This window comes from Anolis carolinensis, chromosome 6 (assembly GCF_035594765.1).
Source record: "Anolis carolinensis isolate JA03-04 chromosome 6, rAnoCar3.1.pri, whole genome shotgun sequence".
NCBI lineage: Eukaryota > Metazoa > Chordata > Lepidosauria > Squamata > Dactyloidae > Anolis > Anolis carolinensis.
In genome coordinates, this window is record NC_085846.1 from 4,921,234 (window position 1) to 4,935,063 (window position 13,830).

General features: G+C 42.4%; 1 protein-coding gene across 1 annotated transcript in view; it reads left to right on the top strand.

Moving 5' to 3' along the window:
* The window catches only part of gps2 (G protein pathway suppressor 2), a 32,161-nt gene that overhangs the window by 14,355 nt on the left and 3,976 nt on the right, over nt 1-13,830 (top strand). The window contains exons 4-10 of the mRNA XM_062957622.1: nt 727-806; nt 3,441-3,523; nt 4,764-4,914; nt 5,071-5,157; nt 5,314-5,393; nt 7,689-7,784; nt 13,599-13,682. Coding sequence (XP_062813692.1) covers nt 727-806; nt 3,441-3,523; nt 4,764-4,914; nt 5,071-5,157; nt 5,314-5,393; nt 7,689-7,784; nt 13,599-13,682 — 661 coding nt within the window. The remainder of the gene's footprint in view (nt 1-726; nt 807-3,440; nt 3,524-4,763; nt 4,915-5,070; nt 5,158-5,313; nt 5,394-7,688; nt 7,785-13,598; nt 13,683-13,830) is intronic.

Here is a 13,830-nt window from a genome sequence, read left to right on the forward strand (position 1 = left end):
TTTTAATGTTGAAACAAACTCGTGCAACTAATGCAATTATTATTGACACAATGACATAGTCTGACACAGCAAACAAGATAGATATGCTGGATTTCATATTACAAAATCACAAATTGAACACTTCTCAAGTGTCTAGGACTGTGTGATGTATTTTCGGATGATGCGCGCAGATCCCAATAGGGTGGCCTTTTGCAGTAGGGTAGCCTTTTGCAATTATTATTATTATTATTATTATTATTATTATTATTATTATTATTATTGTTATTATTGACACTATGTCTTTGTACAGTGTGGTATGCCCTCTAGAGAGGTTTCAATATGGAGGTGAACAATAACACTATGTAACACGATTTTAATTCTTGGGTTATAAATGTCATTTCCTCATTGGCTCTATCATAAAAACATTGAAAAAGTTTATTCAGCAGCAAAAACGTTGTCTTTGCGGGACATCCTGCCATAGCACATTTTGCGATAGTTTTTCAATGAATATCTCATCATCGAGTCTCAACCAATTCAACATAGTTTGTGGCAGCCACAAAAACAAAGTTTCCAGAGTAGAACAACTACTTTCAAAGTAGATTCCGCACCATTATAACAGGAAATAACACTTTCAAACAGATTTTTTTTCCAAATGTTGTTACGTAGTGTAATCTGAAACCACACTGGTGACATTCTGTGGCATAAACAATGGCACTGAAGACTTTTTCCACTTACTTGTTCTCACAGCGACATGACGACTCTGGCAGCCGCTGCCTACCAGCAGGGCATGGCGGTCCACGCTGGGACTCACATCCTCAACATGCAAGGTGGGTTACGCTGAGTTCATCCACTTCCCTTTCACTCTTGGGCTTGAATTTTTTAAACCCAGAAATCTCAAAATATTGTGGCAAAAGATTTTGGTTTCTGCATTCTTAAGCCTTTTTGGCCCTTTCCTTGAGTTGGACGTAACTGCAAATGGCATGTAGTCCAACCTCTCTGCAAAGCAAGAATATTCAAGTAGCAGCCAAACTGTGTTTAAAGACCTCTAAAGGTTTTGGATGTCTTTAGAGGATAGATGGATGGATAGGTACCTTGTTTTCCCAAAAATACGCCCTAAGTGGAAAATAAACCCTAAGCAGAAGATAAACCCTAGCATAATGGTATTTTCTTCAGGACACTTTAGGGGCAGGGCTTAGCACAGCAGGCAAAACCACTGTGCTGCAGAAAAATCCTGCTGATCGAAAGGTCAGCTGTTCAAACCCAGGTCCGGGATGAGCAACTGCTGTTAGCCCCAGCTCACCTGCCCACCTAGCAGGTCAAAAGCAGAAATGCGGGTAGATAAATAGGTACTGCTTTTAGCAGGGAGGTAATCAAGGTGCCCTTAAGGACACCTATTGGAATGGAGTAAAGCACCCCCTCATGGCCGGAGTCGATCACAGCCTCCAAGATGCCAGAAATAATATGGGAAAAACTACCTCTGTCTGTGTTGTCTGTCCTTGTTAATTGTTTAATCAGCATTGAATGTTTGCGGTAGGTGTGTTCTGTAAGCTGTTCTGAGTCCCCTTCAGGGTGAGAAAGGCAGGATGTAAATACAGTAGAGTCTCACTTATCCAAGCTAAATGGGCCGGCAGAAGCTTGGATAAGCAAATATCTTGGATAATAAGGAGGGACTGAAGAAAAGCCTATTAAACATCAAATTAGGTTATGATTTTACAAATTAAGGACCAAAACTTCATGTTATACAACAATTTTGACAGAAAAAGTAGTTCAATACGCAGTAATGTTATGTTGTAATTACTGTATTTACGAATTTAGCACCAAAATATCACAATATATTGAAAACATTGACTACAAAAATGGCTTGGATAATCCAGAGGCTTGGATAAGTGAGGCTTGGATAAGTGAGACTGTACTGTACTGTAAATGCTGTAAATAAATAAATAAGCCCTACCCCCAAAATAGGCCCCAGTTAAGGTCGTCAGCCAGGCGGACACGGCAGTGCATCCGTTGCAACACATGACAGACTCTGAATTATAAAATAATCATATTCATATATAATTAAAAATCAATAAATAATATTATGACAATGTTCCAAAAGAAGATGACATGACTGTATTTTCCTGTATACCACAATGTACATTTATTCATGTACATTCATTCGTATACAGCAATCTATATTTACTCATTTATACATGTACATTTATTCATGTGCAACTATACATTTACTCACTTATTCATGCACAACAATCTATTTACTCATTTATTCATGTACAACAACCTACATTTATTCATGTGCAACAATGGATATTATTTATTCATGCACAAAAGTCTACAGTGAGTATATATAGATTGTTATACATGAATAAATGTAAATAGTTGTTTACGGGGGGGGGGGGGGGGGAATAAGACCTCCCTTGAAAATAATAAGCCCTGATGTGTCTTTTGGAGCAAAAATTAATGTAAGACCCGGTCTTGTTTTCGGGGAAATGCAGTAAATCAAGCACCAGACATTTGTAACTGCCACCAAAAATCTACTACCGGTAATCATTATTTGTTTAAATTTCTATGGGGCACAACCTTTCCAACATTTTCTCTACAGCCAAGCTGGGAAAATTATATATACAGTAGAGTCTCACTTATCCAAGCCTCGCTTATCCAAGCCCCTGGATTATCCAAGCCATTTTTGTAGTTAAGGTTTTCAATATATCGTGATATTTTGGTGCTAAATTTGTAAATACAGTAATTACAACATAACATTACTGCGTATTGAACTACTTTTTCTGTCAAATTTGTTGTATAACATGATGTTTTGGTGCTTCATTTGTAAAATCATAACCTAATTTGATGTTTAATAGGCTTTTCCTTAATGCCTCCTTATTATCCAACATATTCGCTTATCCAACATTCTGTTTATGTTGGATAAGTGAGACTCTACTGTATATGCGTATGTATAGGATATATATATATATATATCCTATACATACACACACACACATTTATTCATTATAGGAGATATATAGATTTTGTGTGTGTGTGTGTGTATGATATATATATATATATATATATATATATATATATATATATATATATATATATATAAAATCTCCTATAGAGAGAGAGAGCCAGCCCTCAACAATAAATATCACTCTTTCCTTCAATGCTGCCATTTGAATTCCATTCCTAGACACCTGGGAAATCTATAAATCTCGTGGGATTATTTTGGAGGGATTGGACATCACTAATCCCTCCAGAAGCTGAATAAGGTCTCATCTACACTAGAATTAATGCAGTTTGGCACCACTCTAACTGCCTTGACTCCATACTATGGAATCCTGGGGGTTTACGGCTTCCTAGGGAACAAAAGGGGAAGAGAAGAGCTGGGTTTTCATGTTCCTAAGGAAACATTTCATCCCATTCTGTTGATTTCAGTGTGATTTCACCTTTCCTTCCTCTCTGTGCAGGGAGTCCTGGGGGACATAACCGGGCCGGGACCCTGATATCGGCAGATCGAGCCAAACAAATGTTTGGGCCTCCTGTGATTACTGTAAGTATTAAACCCCACCATGAAATGAATAAGCCTGCTGTATTTCTACCGGCTGTTGGGAGTTGTGGGGGTTGAAGTCCAAAACACCTGGAGGGCCCAAGTTTGCTCATACCTAGTTTGCGCTGCCATATAATCCATGGTGTAGTTTTTTTTATTTACTGTCCTGTTTTTAGTTTTTTATACTGGTCACCAGATTTTGTTCATTTTCATGGTTTCCTCCTTTCTGTTTAAATTGTCCACATGCTTCTTGTGCATTTCAATGGCTTCTCTGTGTAGTCTGACATAGTTGTTGGATCGGTCCAGCATTTCTGTGTATCCAGTGATAGGCTGTGTCCAGGTTGGTTCATCAAGTGCTCTGCTATGGCTGACTTCTCTGGTTGAGTGAGTCTGCAGTGTCTTTCATGTTCTTTGACTCATGTTTGGGCAATGCTGCATTTGGTGGTCCCTGTCTGCCTGTTACTTTATTGTTTGTTTTATATTTTAACTTGTACACACTTTGTCTTTCCTGGACTTGGCCCCATGTTAGCCACCCCGTGTCCCTTTGGGGAGATGGTGGCGGGATACAAAAATAAAGTATTATTATTGTTGTTGTTGTTGTTGTTGTTGTGTGCCGGGCTGTGGCGCAGCTGGTTAGTAGCCAGCTTCAATAAATCACTATTGACTGAGAAGTCATGAGTTCGAAGCCAGCCCATGTCAGATTGAGTGCCCAACTATTAAAAATATCCCAGCTCATTGTTGACCTAAACAACCCGAAAGCTAGTTGTATCTATCAAGTAGGAAATTTAGGTACCGCCTATGCGGGGAGGCTAATTTAACTATTTTATAACACCATAAAAATTGTTGAGCAGCGTGTGGAAAGGAATAAGGAAGTAATCCATCAAGAGCTCGGTGTCACAGTGGATGATGAAGCAACAGCTCCCCCTGTGGCTGGAATCGAAGCTCTCATGAAGCTTAGAAGCTGGAAAATGTTAAATTGCCTCTGTGTCTTCATCTGTATGTCGTATGGCATTGAATGTTTGCCATGTATATGTACACTGTGATCCGCCCTGAGTCCACTTTGGGGTGAGAAAGAAGGGCGGAATATAAACACTGTAAATAAAATATGTAGATTTGTCCGCAGGTGCATGGTATACGGTAGACTCCAGTAGAGTCTCGATGTCTGTCTTTTGGGGGGGGGGGTCTATGGGGGTCTCTCTTCCTGTCCTTGTTGACGTGCGATTGGTCTCTCTCTGCCCCCCAGACGCGCCACTTTGCCTCACAGCCGGCCTTCTCCACCAGCGCTCCGGAGCACGGCCAGTACCAGAGCAGCCAGTCCGGACACAGCCCTTACGCCGTGGGGCAGAACCAGCTCTCGGTCCCCGTCAGCTACGCCAGCAGCCAGTCCATCCGAGGTGAGGAGGGTCGACCGAGTTACAAACATCCAACTTACAAACAACTCCTAGTTAAGAAAGGGAGGCTGAGACAACAGGAAGGGAGAAAAATCTCCCCCTCAAAAGGAAGGGGAATCTGTGAGTTTGGGTTTGAGTCTTGCTCTCTTTCCCTCCCAGGTCCCTCGGCCTTCCCGACCATGCCGTACCTGTCGCAGCAGCAACCGGGATACAGCATCCACAGCCACTTCCCCACCGCACAGCCAGGTGAGTCCGCACCTAGTGTCCCCCCGCTGTTAGGAATTGTGGGAGTTGAAGTCCAATTGTGGGAGCTAAGCTTTACCCCGTGCCTGCTTTAGGGATGTTGCTTCCTGCCTCAGACCCTATCTTCCCTTCAATACATTTACTCTTTGTCCTGTCTAGGTTTCATCCCTCCCAGCACCACCATCCCGCTCCAAAAGCAACTGGAACATGCCAACCAGCAGTCGGGGTTTACTGATTCGGTGAGTTTCACATCTTCGAAATATTTCTTGGTGGTTGGTTGATTGATTTACTGCTTTATTAACTCTTGTTTTATTGTCTTACTGTGTTTTACTATTTTTTGTATATTGTTTAATGTATTTATGCTGTTGTTTTTGTAAATTGTGCTAGTTAGGTCTTGCCCCATGTGAGCCGCCCCGAGTCCCTGTGGGGAGATGGTGGCGGGGTATAAATAAAGTTTATTATTATTATTATTATTATTATTATTATTATTATTATTGACACAACGACGTTGTATGACACAGCAAACAAGATAGATATGCTGGATTTCGTTTCACAAAACCACAAGTCGAACCCTTCCCAAGTGTCTAGGACTGTGTGATGTATTTTCGGATGATGCGTGCAGATCCCAGCAGGGTGGCCTTTTGCAGTTAGCAGATCGTAATTTTGTCAATGTCTATTATTATTATTATTATTATTATTATTATTATTATTATTATTATTATTATTTTATTATGACACAGCAAACAAGATAGATATGCTGGATATTATTATTATTATTATTATTATTATTATTATTATTATTCTATCTTGTCTTGACCTGTGAAGATGGTTCATTTGGAATATATATTTCTCTACATATATCTATTCTCAATGACCGCTTTGACATAATAATAACAACATGCCTCTCCCTTATGGCTCCATCTCACCCAAGTTGTATGGAAAGATACTATGTTCACTCACTATTTCACGGTTTGTTTTTTTGCGGATTCGCTGTTTTGCAGTTTTTCAATAAACTCTAAAAGACTATTATAGATCATTACAATTTACAATTACAATTTACAGCCTAAGAAAGGGAGGAAGGAGAAGCCGAAGGGAGAGAAAAGGAGCCCAAGCGGCAACGGGAGGAGAAGGAGGCGATTTATCAACACACAATTGGTTGATAAAGACTTAAAATAGTGTATAACTATTAAAATAATGTATAAATATTAAAATAAATATAGTGTCCCTACTTTGCAGATTTTCACTTATTGTGGGTGGTCCTGGAACCTAACCCCCACGATGAGGGAACACTGTACTACAAATCCCAGGATGGCATAGCATTGATTTGTGGCCATTAAATTATAGATTTAAGGTCCCTCAAAGAGGAGCTCCTGAAGAAGTTTCCCCTTTGGCTTTGGCTCTGACTTAGAGGCGTTCAGTCATAATCTCACAGATGGTAGCTTTGCACCATTGGATCCTCAGCCAAGCACACCGGAGCCCCGGTGGCGAAGTGTGTTAAAGTGCTGAGCTGCTGAACTTGCAGACCAAAAGGTCGCAGGTTCAAATCCCAGGAGCGGAGTGAGCACCCGCTGTTAGCTCCAGCTCCTGCCAACCTAGCAGTTCGAAAACATGCCAATATGAGTAGATCAATAGGTACCACTCCAACGGGAAGGTAAGGGCGCTCCATGCAGTCGTGCCGGCCACATGACCTTGGAGTTATCTACGGACAACGCCGGCTCTTCAGCTTAGAAATGGAGATGAGCACCAACCCCCCAGAGTCAGACATGACTTAGCGTCAGGGGAAAACCTTTACCTTGGCTTTGGCTCAGCATTAAGATGACCGTATTACGCAAATGTAATGCACACCCTAATTTTGGCGGGGTAATTTAGCCAAAAAAGGTGAGCATTAGATTTAAATACAGTGTTCTCTTACTTATTGCGGTGTTTACGTTCCAGGACCACTCGCTATAAGTGAAAATCTGGAAAGTAGGGATGCTAGGCTTCTCCTTAGGAAGGAAGTAGAATGAGGGAGGGAGGGAGGGAAGAAAGGAAGAAAGAAAAGGAAGAAAAGGAAGAAGGAAAGAGGCAAGGGAACATGGCACTGCCTCCTTCTCCTCCCACTGCCCTTTGGGCTCCTTCTCTGCCCCGCCATCTGCACCCAACTGAGATCACCGTCACTGTAAATCATATTTTTTATGATTTATAATATTAATTTAGTGCTTATTAAAAAAACTGCGAAACAGCGAGTCTGCAAAATAGTAAGGGAACACTGTAAATACGAGGTGTATGTGTTTGTATATATAGATGTTTTCTGTGAAATTATTGTTCATCTTACAATTGATGGCATCTTGGAGTCAAAGAAGTATAGAAGGTGTGTAATATTTAGTATTATATCTCCCCAACATTTGCTTGTCCGTTCTATTACCTCTGTTCTGTTTCTTTCTTGAATCAAAATTACTTACGTACCAAATAGAGTTTGGGAGGGGATGCAGTTGAAGCGGAGCGTCCTGGGGTCTTCCTTCCTCACCTCTTTCTCTCTGTCGTTGCTTTCCCAGTCAACCCTGCGCCCCATGCACCCCCAGGCCCTGCACCCCAACCAGGGCCTCCTGCAGGGGCCCCAGATCCCGGTCCAGATGCAGACGGCGGCCAAGGTAAGGCCAAGGGCCCCATTTCCACCAGCTTTCCTTCCTTCCCCGACCCCCACTTTGCTCTCTTCATCCCTTTAAGTTCCTGAAACGGGGAGGATTCCTCATTCACTTCTATCCTTGCTGTAAACAAAAAGGCTTCAGTGACAGGAACCCTCGGCTTCCACTTTTCCTGAGGCAGCTCCAGCCAAATCCAATGGGTTTTTTTTTCATGTCAGGAGCGACTTGAGAAACTGCAAGTTGCTTCTGATGTGAGAGAATTGGCCGTCTGCAAGGATGTTGCCCAGGGACGCCCGGATGTTTGATGTTTTACCATCCTTGTGGGAGGCTTCTCTCATGTCCTCACATGAAGCTGACAGTGAGCTCACCCACTCTCCCCGGATTCATTCCACCAACCTGCCAGTCAGCAGTCCTGCCAGCACAAGGGTTTTAACCCAGTGGTTTTCAACCTGTAAAGGTCTCCGGTGGCGAAGTGTGTTAAAGCGCTGAGCTGCTGAACTTGTGGACCTAAAGATCACAGGTTCGAATCTGGGAATGAGCGCCCGCTGTTAGCCCCAGCTCCTGCCAACCTGGCAGTTTGAAAACATGCCAATGTGAGTAGATCAATAGGTACCGCTCCGGCGGGAAGGTAACGGAGCTCCATGCAGTCATGTCAGCCACATGACCTTGGAGGTGTCTACAGACAACGCTGGCTCTTTGGCTTAGAAATGGAGATGAGCACCAACCCCCAGAGTCAGACATGACTGGACTTAACATCAGGGGAAACCTTTACTTTTTATATACGGCACATGTAATATTACTAATATTACAATATAGTGTTATAGTACAATATATAATGCTTATATTGTGCTATACGAATAATATAGATATATTGTATGTACATATGACTTGTAAGCCGCCCTGAGTCCCCTTCGGGGTGAGAAACTCCGAAAGGGAAACCTTTACCTTTCAACCTGTGGGTCCCCAGGTGTTTTGGCCTACAACTCCCAGCAATCCCAGCCAGTATACCAGCTGTTATAGGTTCAAGGCAAAAGGCCCAGAAAGAGAGGAAACTGGATGGAGAGTGCAAAGAAAAAAAACAGGAATGAGTAAGGAAAAGTAGGAGAGATGTATAGGAGGGAAAGGAGGAGGAACGGAGGGTGAAAAAAAGAAGGGAAGTGTCAAGGAGTGAGAGGAGAGAAGGAGGGAAAAATGAGGAAAAAGAGAGAAATATCAAGGAGGGAAGGTAGGAGTGAAATATAGAAGAGGAAAAGACTGGAGGCAAATGTCAAGAAGCTAAAAGAAGGGGAAAGTAGGAGGAAAAGAAGGGAGAGAAACATCAAGGAGGAAAGATACAAGCATAGAGGAAAAGGGAGGGGAAAGAGGAAGGAAATAGGAAGCAAACAAGGCAAGGTAGGAGAAAAAGAAGAGAAAAAGAGGAAAAGAGAAGGAAAATGTCAAGGAGTTAAAGGAAAAGGAGGAGGAAAACACAGAAGAGGGGTAGGAGGAAAAGTGGGAGAGAAACAGAAGGAAAGGGAGAAGGAAATCTCTACTCCTTGTTGATTTAATAATATGTTGTCAGAGGCTTCCAGGCCCAGAATCACTGGGTTGCTGTGAGTTTTCCAGGCTGTGTGGCCATGTTCGAGAAGCATTCTCTCCTGCCCAGGCAGGAAACAGCCAGGCCGTGAAGATCCCAGGCTGTTCAGTGCTAATCAAGTTGACCAATTGCAACATTCACATTAGCCTTTTTTCCACCCTGGACGTCATCCCACAGATATAGAAACCCCACTTGCCTAGTTTCCAACAGACCTCACAACCACCGAGGATGCCTGCCATAGAAGTGGGTGAAACGTCAGGAGAGAATGCTTCTGGAACATGGCAAGACAGCCCGGAAAACTCACAGCAACCCAATATAGTATTTTATTTGTATTCTGCCCTATCTCCTCAGGGGAATTTGGAGGCATTTCCCCCTGATATATACAAACACTTAGACACACACACACTTCCCGCTCCGTCATTATGTGTTTTACTGTATGTTATGTTTTAATTGCTTATTTTATTTGATTGTTGTATCATTGTTTTTTAGTTATATATATTGGTTTTATTTCGTTATATTTTGTTTCTGTTTTGGGCTTGGCCCCATCTTAGCCGCCCCGAGTCCCTTCGGGGAGATGGTGGCGGGATAGAAAAAAAAGTATTATTATTATTATTATTATTATTATTATTATTATTATTATTATTATTATTATTGTATTACACAGCAAACAAAATAGATATGCTGGATTTCGTATAACAAAATCACAAGTCGAACACTTCCCAAGTGTCTAGGACTGTGTGATGTATTTTCGGATGATGCGTGCAGATCCCAGCAGGGTGGTCTTTTGCAGTTGGCAGATCGTAATTTTGTCAATGTCTATTGTTTCCAAATGCCGGCCGAGATCTTTTGGCACAGCACCCAATGTGCCCATCACCACCGGGACCACCTGCACTGTTTTCTGCCAGAGTCTTTGAAGTTCCATCTTGAGGTCCTGATAGCGGCTGAGTTTTTCCTGTTGTTTTTCGTCAATGCGACTGTCACCTGGGATGGCAACATCAATTATCCAAACCTTTTTCTTTTCCACAACTGTGATGTCTGGTGTGTTGTGTTCCAGAACTTTGTCAGTCTGGATTCGGAAGTCCCACAGTATCTTTGCGTGCTCATTTTCCAATACTTTTGCAGGTTTGTGATCCCACCAGTTCTTTGCTGCTGGGAGGTGGTACTTGAGGCATAAGTTCCAATGAATCCTTTGGGCCACATAGTTGTGCCTCTGTTTGTAGTCTGTCTGTGCGATTTTCTTACAGCAGCTGAGGATGTGATCCATGGTTTCATCGGTTTCCTTGCACAGTCTGCATTTTGGGTCATCAGCTGATTTTTCGATCTTGGCCTGAATTGCCTTTGTTCTGATGTCTTGCTCCTGGGCTGCAAGGATCAGGCCTTCAGTCTCCTTCTTCAGGGTCCCATTCGTGAGCCAGAGCCAGGTCTTCTCCTTGTCAGCTTTTCCTTCAATTTTGTCAAGGAACTTTCCATGCAATGTTTTGTTGTGCCAGCTGTCAGCTCTAGTTTGTAGTGCGGTTTTCTTGTACTGTTTTTTTGTCTGCTGTGCTTTGAGGAGTTTCTGATTTTTGACTTCAATCAAAGCAGGTTCTTCACTTTGCTTTACATATTCTGCCAGGGCATGTTCTTCTTCTTTGACTGCTTGCTTTACTTGTAAGAGTCCTCTGCCCCCTGATCTTCTAGGCAGATACAGCCGGTCAACATCACTGCGAGGGTGCAGTGAGTGATGAATGGTCATGAGTTTTCTTGCTTTTCTGTCCAAATTGTCCAGTTCCGCCTGTGTCTAGTTCATGATGCCAGCAGTATATCTTTTGACAGATATGGTCCAGGTGTTTATGGCCTTGATGGTGTTGCCTCCATTGAGCTTGCTTTTGAGAATTTTTCTGACCCTTTGTGTGTATTCTTTGCTGACCACATTTTTCACATGTTCATGCTTGATGTTGTCTAGCTGTAATATGCCCAGATATTTATAGGCCTCTGGCTGGTGACACTTTATCGTTTGGCCATTAGGCATATTTATGCCCTCACTTTCAATGATTTTTCCCTTCTCCAATGCCATTGTCAAATATTTGTCCAAGCCAAACTCCATGTTGATATCAGTGCTAAAAATTCAAACAGTGTTAGTCAGAGACTGGATTTCAGTTTCCGTTTTCCCATATAGCTTCAGGTCATCCATGTACATCAGATGCGAAATTTTGTGAGAATTCTTAGATGTTTGATAGCCGAGATTTGTTTTTTGTAAGATTGTTGACAGAGGGATCATGGCAATAATGAAAAGCAAAGGGTACAATGAATCTCCCTGGAAAATTCCTCTTCTGATGTTGACAAGTCCATAGCTTTCATTTCCAACAAACAGTTCAGTTTTCCAGTGCTCCATCATGTTTTCAATGAAGGTGCCAACGTTTTTACAAATCCCGATGGCGTCCAGGCACTTGATGATCCAGCTGTGTGGGAGTGAGTCAAAGGCCTTTTTGTAGTCAATCCACGTCATGTGAAGATTAGCTTTTCGGCTCTTACAGTTCTCCAGAATCATTTTGTCAATCAATAACTGGTCTTTTGTGCCCCTGCTTTTCCGTTTGTTGCCTTTCTGTTCATCTGGCAAGATGTTTTTTTCTTCAAGATAGTCTTGAATTCTGTCAGCTATGATGCCAGTCAGTAGTTTAAACATAGTGGGCAGACACGTTATTGGCCTGTAGTTTCCTGGTGCTGCTCCTTTTGCTGGATCCTTTTGTATCAGGTAAGTTCTTCCAGTTGTTAGCCATTCACTGATACTTCCTTTCTGCAGCATCTCATTGAATTGTTGGGCCATTTTTCCATGTAAACTAATCAGATGTTTGAGCCAAAATCCATGAAGTTGATCACTACCAGGTGATGTCCAGTTCTTGACTTTTTGCACTCGTTTGCTGATCATTTCAGTTGTTATTTCCATCTGTTCCATTTTGTTCTGTGAGAATTTTCCTTTAAACTCCTTTATCCACCCAGCGTTTTTGTTGTAGTTCTTATTATTTTCCCAAAGCTCTTTCCAGAACTTCGTTGTTGCAGTTTTCTCTGGCTTTATGGTTACTGTGTCTGTTGTTTGGTTCAGGCTCTGGTAGAACCATCTTTGGTCTGATTGAAATAGTTGATTTTGTCTGTACTGGATGATTCTGGCTTCATACCTTTCAATTTTTCTGGCTGTTGCTGTAATTTGTTCTTTCACAATTTCCAAGGCTTCTTCAATTTTTCTGGTGTTCAGCCAGTACTTTCTGATCAGGTATTGCTTGATTTTGTCATTCTTCAGTTTCCTCTCTTTCATATTTTTCAGGTTACTTGCATCTGATCTAAGTTTCTTGATTTTCAACTCTAGCCTGACCTTCCACTTTGGTTTTCCAGTCGATTTTCTTTGGGGCTGCCTTGGTTGTAGGAGCCCAAGTTCTTCTGTTACTATCACTGCTGCACTGTAGGCAAACTGGTTTGTTTGTTCAATTGATGTTATTTGGACAGTGGAGAGTGCTGCATTCACATCTTTCATGAGAGGCGCCAGGTGTCTCTTGGGCACTGTTTTTAGAGTTGGGAGCCGCTTTCTTATTGCATTTGCTGCAGCATGAGCCATGATCTTATCCTTGAGCTCTTGTTGTCTTGCTGTCAAGGTTCCTGGTGGTTCAACAGATGTTTCAAGTGCTGGTTCCTCAAATTCTTGCAAAAGCGCCACACTTTCTTCTGGTTCAATCTGTTCCACCCTTCCAAGTGTTGCTGGAGTCTCTGCTGCTGTCTGTGCTGTGGTCTGATGGTAATCTACTTTGCAAATTTTCTGGATTTCTTCGAGTTCAACTTCACTGAACACTTTGTTTCTGATTATGAATCTTCGTTGGTCAGCCAGTCGGGGTTCTGTTATCTGTGAGTCAGGGTACTCTTGTTTCCATAGCTGATGCATCCTTTTTTGGTAGCCACGCCTTTGAGGTTCAGATTTGTAGTAGCATTTCATAATTGTGCGGTTTTCTGGCATTGTATATTTTTGCCGCTTCTGTGACTGTTCATTTGGGTTTTGATGATTCCGTAGCCCACTTGTCGATGGATGTCCAGAATCAGCAGCATCCACCGCGGTCCTTTTTATCCTGGGCGACGACTGAGCCAGTATAGACTTCGTTTGGGTTTGATTCTCCATAATGCTAATGGGTGAGGTTGGGAGTTGGGAGCCGCTGTCGCTGTTTTATTATTATTATTATTATTATTATTATTATTATTATTATTATTATTATTTATTACAGCCTACTTTGGCCTACACGCATCCCGCTCGGCCCGCCTCCCCCGGCAGCTTCTCCCATGGGACAGCCCCCCAGCAGCCCCACACGGTAAGACCTGGGCCCTTCGCCCCTTTGGGGATCAGAGCAAAGGGAGGGATGGGGTTTGGTTGTGTGGAAGGGCAGTCCTTCTGAGTCTCTTCCTGCTGAATTTGCAGTCCTAAGCCCTTCTCTCTCTCTCTCTCTGGTCCCTCCTTTC